The sequence below is a fragment of the Zosterops lateralis genome (genome assembly GCF_965231275.1).
Source record: "Zosterops lateralis genome assembly, chromosome: 2".
NCBI lineage: Eukaryota > Metazoa > Chordata > Aves > Passeriformes > Zosteropidae > Zosterops > Zosterops lateralis.
This window is the reverse complement of record NC_139763.1, coordinates 28896027-28904566: the sequence shown is the minus strand read 5'-3', so window position 1 is coordinate 28904566 and position 8540 is coordinate 28896027. Positions and strand designations below refer to the sequence as shown.

General features: G+C 46.3%; 1 protein-coding gene across 1 annotated transcript; it reads left to right on the top strand.

Annotated features, from left to right (window-relative positions):
* Positions 1 to 1098: 1098 nt before the first annotated feature.
* Positions 1099 to 8018, top strand: ECRG4 (ECRG4 augurin precursor). Its single transcript, XM_083854999.1, has 4 exons — positions 1099 to 1218; positions 1906 to 1953; positions 4434 to 4594; positions 6657 to 8018. Exons 1-4 carry the CDS (start codon positions 1134 to 1136, stop codon positions 6816 to 6818), a joined length of 456 nt encoding a protein of 151 aa, XP_083711125.1. The 5' UTR covers positions 1099 to 1133; the 3' UTR covers positions 6819 to 8018.
* The last annotated feature ends 522 nt before the right edge of the window (positions 8019 to 8540 follow it).

Genomic DNA, 8540 nt, shown 5'->3' with positions numbered 1-8540 from the left:
GCCAGCCAGGGGGTCTGGGCCCACCACCCCACGGTCTGCTGTGCCTCTATGGGTTCCACATCTCATCACAGGGAATTGCCACACCACTGCACAGCTCCCCCACCATGCACTTGTGGCTATGTAGATATATACACATACATATTCAGTGTACATATTTATATACAATTGCAATATATAGAGTATGCACTCCATGTGTGTGTGTGTGTGTATTCATCTGCAACTGATCTGGAACCAATCCTTCTATCACGGAGCCAAGGCTCCAGCACTTGCCAGATTTCTCACAAGCAGTTTACAGAGGGAGCCCTGCTCTCCCTTGCTTTCTGCTGGCACAGATTCAGCAGGAGGTGAGATGCTCGTTATGGTCTCCTGAGTGCTGTGGGTCTCTGCTGTGAGAGAAGAGAGAGGTGTGTGTCTGAGCATGGGTAAGGAATTCATTAGGAATTCATCTCGGATGTTTCTGGCATCTGCAGGGGAAGGAACTGATTGTGCATTGTGATTTTCTGTGGGCTTGGGTGGTGGGAGGAAGGGACACAGAGAAAACCCTGAACTGAGCCACCTTTGGTTAATTCTGCTTAGTTTTTCCATTAGCACAATCTCTCCATTTCCATATACTGTTACAGGAATCTGACAAACTGGGTTTATATCGAGAGCAGTGTGAAATGACATGCTACAGCCATTTTAATTTTTTTTTTTTTTTAAACTCCCATGTCAGAAAAGCCTGCATGAACCGCTGAAAGGTCTTTACCAGTCCCACTGGATTGACTACGTGTGACTCAAAAAACCCCCGTGTTTCTGGTGCACAGGGCTGTGTGCCCGGTGCAGCCCATCGGAATCTCGCCCCGCTGGGAGCGCGGGGTGCAATCCCTCGGGATCCCCGGGATGCCAATGCCAGGAGCGCTGCCCTCGCCCCCCGGCCCGGCCGCCTCCCCTCCCCTCCCCTCCCCTCCCCTCCCCTCCCCTCCCCTCCCCTCCCCTCCCCTCCCCTCCCCTCCCCTCCCCTCCCCTCCCCTCCCCTCCTGGCGGGACCGGCCCTTCCCTCCGCTCCCGCTCCTCCGTCCCTCTCTCCCTCCCTCTCCATCCTCTCCGTCTCCTCCCGCACAGGTGGGACTCCTCTCCTGGCCGCCCCAGCCGCGATGCCGCCGCCGTGTCCCCGCGGGGCCCTGCCCGGGGTCTCCCTCCTCCTCCTCCTCCTCCTCCCGCTGCTGTGCGCGGCCCCCGGTGAGTGAGCGCGGCCCCGGTGAGTGAGCGCGGCCCCGGTGAGTGAGCGCGGCGTGCGGGGCACGGGCAGAGCCGCGAAAAACCCTTCGCCCGGCGCCCCGCGCGGTGAGAGCCTAAGGACGCTCCAAACCTTGCGCGAGTCGGGCATCTTTTAAAAAGGTGCTTGCCTGCCAGTGAGTGGAGCCTTTCGGAAGAGCCGAGCGCTTGCGGGTCTCCCGTTGCGCTGCCGGTCTGGGGATCAGCAGGGTGACTGCTTCGATGTGCTGTGGGGCAGGACGCCAGGCACAAATTTGGAACAGTCTGATTGTCAGCACACCCCTCACCCAGTGACCAGGTGCTTTCAGCATTATCATGCTGCTCTGGGTGCTGGTACTGGCACCAGCTGCAGTTTTCTGATGAAAAATATAATAATTCACTTGGTGAAGAAGGCCAGTATTGGGCTTCCCTTGCCAAGAGAGCTGGGGAGAGGATGCTGGAGTGTCAGAAGCTTCTCTGCAGTGTATATTGCACTCAAGTGTGGAAAGGGGAGCAAAGAGAGAAAATTTCTCCTGGGAGAAACTTGTCGGCTTTGCTTGTTGAACTGGAGCTATAGCAAAAATACTTCTGGCAGTTCTTGAGAAATAATCTGTTGTTGTTATTGTTATTTCCTTCTCAGTAAATGTATGTGTTTTGTTTTTATTTGTCTAGATGTTTCAAGACGAAATAAGCTTAAACTGATGCTTCAGAAACGAGAAGGTAAGTAAAGAGACAGCCAAGTGCTTTCCTTTGTTTTTCCTCGGAGTCAGTTGCTGTCAGTGGAAGCTGCCGATGAGTTGTCCCTGTACCTCCAGCTCCAGGAGCACAGAGGGAGCAGGAGGCTACAAGCACAGGGCTGCACTCACTATGGGCCACACCGAAACCTCCTGCTCAGGCAGAGCCTCTGCCTGCGGGCCTCACTGGGATGTTGGGCTGGGGGCTCTGCTTACCACAGCTCCTCTGAAATCCAGGGTTCCCAGCCTCAGGCAGCATGCCTGCCTTTTGCTCTGCAGAGCACAGCACCAACCTTTTCCAATGGATGCATGGCAGACGTGGCATTTATCTGGTTTATTTGGGGAAGTCACAAACTTTTCCAAGGAATTATAATGCATGGAAATACTGCTGGCTCAGGTACAGGGAAGAATACGTGCAAACCTGGCTTGCCTATGATGCCTTGGCTTGTTCTTTTTGTCTTCTTGGCCCCATGTGTGCTTCCTTATTGAAAGACTGCTCTCTTACGGGAGAGATGATGGCCAAAGGCCCAGCAGTCAGAAGCATGGAATGGCTCTCTGGTTGAGGGAAGGTGGTGGAAACAATGCCAACTGGGAACAAGCTGCACCACAGCAGATGAAACATCCCAGAACTTTTGGCCAGCTCCCCTCAGCCTGCTCTATGGCTGAAGCAAAGAATTTATACCTCCACAGACTCCCACTTTCTGCCAGGCATTCTAATTTCATGCTGTTTTTTTTTTTTTTTTTTCTGGCATCACTGCACACCTCTTACCAGAACTAAAATATCTATCCCACCCCTCCCCCCCCGCCTTTGTTTTCCTTGTGTGTGGATTCCTTATGTCACCATTCTGCAGTGCTTGTGTGAAGATAGGAGCGACCTTCCTGCACCCCAGTAGTGGCCACTTGTTTTTCAGATCCCCTGGGAAGAGGGACTGCATGGGGAGGGCTCTTGAGGCAAGTAGACCACATGGCTTAGATCAGGAAGAACTGCAAAATTGATGATGGAGGGAATATGCAGTCTCTTTAATCCAGCCTTGTTCCCCGTCTCTAAGAGCGAGCAGGCCAAGCACACAGTACTGCTTCCCTTGCTGCAGAGTCCCCTGTGTGTGGGCTCATTCATGGGACATTTGCTCAGCTGTCCCTCTTCCCAATAATAACATCCAGTTCAAGTTAATGGTGAGTTATCAGTTTCCACCTCATCATTGCAGGATTGTTTCCCACTTGGTGCAACAATTCATCTATCACTTTTATCTTCAGAATCTCTCTGCAGTCCTTTGCCTTCCTCTGAGTCTGCCCAGCTCCTGCTTCAGTGGTTTTCTCATCTCCACTTGACTTCCCTGTCTGCCCCTGCCTCTTCCCTCACATCCTCCAAAAATCCCATGCACACCTGTGTTCCTGATTTCTTCCTCACTGAAATGAACCATCTGAAGGCAAGACTTCTACTCCTACACACTTCTTGTTTCACAGCCAGATCCATACCATGTTTTATCATTTCTGTGTGTGGTCAGGGGCTTGCCAGTCACAGAATCATAGAACTGTCAGATTAGAAAAGATCTCTAAGTTTAAGTCCAGCCATTTCCCCAACAGAGCCATGTTCACCACTAAACCATGTCCCCAAGTGCCACATGTACATATTTTTCGGACACTTCAAGGGATAGCAATTCCCACCACTTCCCTAGGCAGCTTGTTCCAAAGCTTGACCACTCTTTAAGTGAAGGAATTTTTCCTAACATCCAATCTAAACCTTTGGTGGCACAACTTGAGGCCATTTCTCCTCATACTGTGTAGTCCTCTCATCCATGTCTTTGGAAGGTATATCAATTCTTCTAGCAGCCACAGCAAGCTGCTCTTAGGCATGGAGCAAGCCAGATGGCATGTCTGGGTATGGCAGGTTGAGGGCATTTCCATGCATCCCTCATGTAGGTTGCTATGAAAACCTGATGGGCTTTTATTTTCAGCCATACAGGGCATTTAATAGCACTCATTTAAATGCTACTTTTTTACACATTAGATTCAAAAATCTATATTTTTAAGTGTTTCTCCCTTCACTCGTAATATGTTAGCAGTGTTTCTTCAGTTTCCTCAGTCTTTTTAAATTCACCTCTCTTCTTCAAGCCAATTTCTGCAACTATAGCACTTAGGGCCACTCTCCTTTTCTCTTCTGAAAGCATAAACACACAGTGTATATGCTTCTTGAGTTTGGGTGTTTTTATTTAAATCCCTTAGTTAGCTGCTGTACTTGAGCTCAGAATTGCTTTTCAAAGATCCAGGAGAATGAGGGTAGCAGAGAAATCCTATTACATCGGTGATTCCTGGTTTTATTACTGTTACTCTGCTGCAGGCATTGCACTGGCAAGCACAAAGGTAATGGCACGATGTGAGAATCATTTTCTTACTCGCTGCAAGCAGTACGCTTCAGGCTGGCCAAAAATTTCCTGGCATGCCTTTTGTGGGGGGAATTAATTTCAGCCCCTGCTGCTGCTGTGAAGCCTGAGGTGTCAGTGAAGGAAGCGGCAGCCAAGGAGTTCCTGAGCAGCCTGAGACGCCAGAGGCGCCAGCTGTGGGACAGGAGCCAGCCCGACGTGCAGCAGTGGTACCAGCAGTTCCTGTACCTGGGCTTCGACGAGCAGGTGGGTGTATGAAATGGACAGGGCTTATGAAAAAGAGGGAAAATAGACAGGGATAGAACAAGGGGGATTGGGTTTAAATGGAAAAAAAAAAAAAAAAAAAGAAAAAAAGAAATGAGTTTTAGATTAGATATCAGGAAGAAATTCTTTACTGTGAGGGTGGTGAGACACTGAAAGAAGTTGCCCAGAGAAGTGGTTGATGCCCCATTCCTCTTAAGGTTTGATGGGGCTTTGAGCAACCTGGTCGAGTAGAAGGTCCCAGCCCAGATTTCTTCTTTAAAGTGGCAAATGTCACACAGAAATATAACCCCTGTTGGATGTTAGAGATCCTTGCATTATTTTATTAGTAGAAAAAAATGACATTAAGGTCTTGTATGGAGTTCCTGCCTGCTATTAAACTTTAGCTTAATAAATTGTAACTGGACATATGAACAAAGTTTGCTTTGTGGAATAGGTGGCCAAACTCAAAGCAATCAATCGTATTTCAGGAAAGTCATTTGTCAGCCTCAACCTAATCAGCTTTTAAACATGCTGAGAAATCCACACCAAGCTGTCTGTGATTGGCACTCCTCAGTGAAATGGCACTGACATTATGCACCCAATGCACACTAGTGCCTCTACAGTGTGGGCAGCTCCTAACCATCATGAACACTGGCAGCTATGCCTCCACTCTGTATGTGAAAGGAAAACCACTGGATAATATTCAGTCAACCTCCCTTCAAATGAGAAGGACACATTTTTAAAAAACACTTTATTGGTAAAAACACTGGAGTGGAATCAAACTCTGCAGAAAGCTCTACTCAATAGATGCTGGAATGGGGGGGAAAAGTGTGTTTGGTTGCAGTCCCACATGTAGAATCTTTTCTGCTTTTAATAAGAGGTAAAAATAGTTATAGATCTTGAATTCTTGGCTTCTGTCAGCTGCATGAATATGTTTAATGAGATTGCATTGGCACAGGCAAGAAAGCTTCATGCTATGTGGATTGCTTGGAAGATGAATGCCCTCATTTTCAAAGCTGCAACAATTAGAAAAATAATCCTTTGCTTCAGCTGAAATAATGAAGGGTACTTTTTTCTAAATTCTCCTGTATATAATGTGGATAAAAGTCACTTCTCAACAGCATGGCTACATCCCCCTTCACTAATAGGAATAGGAAAAATAGAAAAAGTGGTTTTATACATGAGAAACTGAAGACTGGGGGAAAATACCAAAAAGGAACAAGGACAAACCATGCAGATAAAGTGAATTCTCCTCTGAGTTCCTGTATGCATTTCAAAAACTGAAATGAGGCCTGTTGTGGGATACAATGAATCCACTTAGTAGGTTTTCTTGAGTATTAAGACACGGTCTTAACAATGAAATAACTGTTTGTTCCAGCAAAGGACTTGGTCCATACTTATCCATTGTGTATTTGCAAAACTTTTTTTTTTTTTTTTTTCCCAAATCTTGGCCAAAAATATTTCCAAAGAGTCATTCAGATGGAAAGGTTTTTGCTTGGCAAGTATTTGATATCTTTGCACACTATTTTTCCTCTGCTGTTGTGAGCAGAACTGAAGTGCTTATTGCATTTCCATAGCTGGAAGGCTGCATTGTACCTTTGTTTTTACCCCTCCAAGGTGGGAGTGAGAGATCACAGACAGGAAGCAAAAGCCTATTGCACCCCACTCAGGGACATTGCAACCAAAAGCACATGGCAAGGGAGGACTAAACCTTTAGATTTTTAACGGTAAAATATTGACGTAATTTTACAGTCCACCATTGACAAGGTAATCAAAATATTAAAGGTGCTTAGTGCACATTTCAGATGAAGGTGCTGTCAAGCTTAAGCACTTTGCAGTGGGCAGGGGTTGTGGGGCTGGACAGGACAATTCCGGCACCCAGGATCCTGATAATCCCATAGAGAAGGTGGGTACAAGTCACAAACCCCCTTAGATCTAAAGATTTCATTTATGACAGTGTGCAAAGGATCCGAATTTCTGAAAAAGGTTTTTGCACCACTTCTGTTTCATCTCACCATTGTAGTTTCAGGCTGGAAAGCAAATGCTGTCTTTCTTTTCCTGGCAGAAATTTGAAGATGACATCTCCTACTGGACCAACTTGGGGCGTGCTCGTAATGAATACTATGGTGGATACTACCAGCACCACTATGATGAAGATTCCCCGATTGGCCCACGAAACCCACACAGCTTCAGGCATGGAGCAGGCGTCAACTACGACGATTACTAAAAAATGCCATTTATCCTCCTGTAGCTGGTGCCTGTAGGGCTGCACTGAGCGAGGCTGAGCCCTCCCTCAGTCAGAATGACCCTGCTTTTTCTTCTATTCATGTCAAACAGCAGGAGTAAAGGAACTGCCAGACTTTGATGAAAGCAACAAGACTTTTTTAAAACTATCATTACTTAGTAGTACACTATATATATAAAGTGTTATAGAAATAAAGCTTTTTTGATAATCAGGTTGCCATTATTTAATAGACTTTATAACAGCAAGTTTAATTCCAACTGTATTACTACAGATTCCTTTTTAAACAGCTTTTTCATTTGCTGTCCTACAATCAATTGCAAAATTACATTATATCATCTACTTTGGCATATAGAATACATAATAAAAGCCTGTACATTTAAGATGTGCCTGTCCATTCACATTTCTATTAACAAATAAATCCAATTTTCTTGGAAGAAAAAAAAAAAGATCTGTCAATTGAAGTGCTGCCTTGTTGCCTCCTCTGCCGTTTCCATACCTACAGCATGCAGCCCTCCAAGCCTGACGTGGCAGTTCTGCAGCTCCTGTTGGGTCAAGGACACAGCTATTCACAAAAACTAAATTCAGTGCAGATGAGCTTGCCTACCTACAAAGCCTGTGAAAGGATCCTCCAGGGAATGGGCTCAAGGCAGGAACTTGACTTCAGCAGTAATTGCTGAGGCGCAGAGCATCCAACCTGAGCGGCCCCAACCCCTCCCAGACACGATAACCCAAAGGTTATCTTTGCTGAATACTCCCCTTTGTGTCCATTCCACTTAGCATCAAGCTTTCAGCCTAGCTCAAAACAGGGAACAAAACAATAAAGTAAGCTATTTAAAATTAAGTTAGTGTCAGACCACATCCAACACAATCCCCTGACATCATAATTTCCTACTGCAAAATTCCCTCTACCCCAATTCAGACTGAAACACGCACATTAGGCTGAGCATCAAAATATAGCAGAGACCAGGCATCTGTTAGTGAAACACAGTGGATTAAAGAGGGATTGTTGGTATCATGCATGTTAAGAATCCTGAAACACAACCAATTTTTGTATCACAGCAACTTCAGCCTGGGAGGGAGATTTCAGCTGTCGGGCTTTAGGAGGAGCTGGGGAAAGCACTATTGACATATGTGGAGGACTGGGAAGGGGCAGGTGAGAAAGGCTGGTTGCTCCATGACTGCTAGAACTGAAGAATCAGGATAAAGAGAGATTAAATGTGTTCTACCAACTGTAGCAGTCAAAGAAAATAGCATGGATGCTTTAGCTGCCTCTCATCTAAAGCTTACAAGAAATTTCCAAAGCATGGATCATGGCAATACCGTACTTTACACTTCACTTCTTTCTTAACTCTGAGTGTATTCCTTAATCTTCTGCTTAAAGCTCTTGCTGTGTGACAGACTGCTGCCTAAGAGATGCAGCCCAGCACTACACAGCTCCCTGCAGGAACACTTCCCAGGAGACAGGTCTTTGCTGAGGGAGCCAAACAGCTGAACTAACATGTTGGTCACTTCTCACACACTGGCCTACCCTGCTCCAACTACACTGGCCTACACTGCTCCAAACCCTCACCCTTCCCCAGGCTTAATCTCAGCAGAATCCTTGCAAGTTAAACTGGTTTAAACTGGTGTGTTTCCTTGGTAGAAGAGCCTTTATTCCAAATATGGAAAATCACATTCTGAGTCAAGCACAGACTCTTTTGCACA

Excerpts from the sequence above, each read along its gene's own strand:
- ECRG4 (XM_083854999.1), top strand. The coding sequence starts at position 1,134 with ATGCCGCCGCCGTGTCCCCGCGGGGCCCTGCCCGGGGTCTCCCTCCTC. Across the intron at positions 1,219-1,905 it reads GCTGCTGTGCGCGGCCCCCG|ATGTTTCAAGACGAAATAAG; the intron begins GTGAGTGAGCGC and ends TTATTTGTCTAG. Across the intron at positions 4,595-6,656 it reads ACCTGGGCTTCGACGAGCAG|AAATTTGAAGATGACATCTC; the intron begins GTGGGTGTATGA and ends TTTTCCTGGCAG.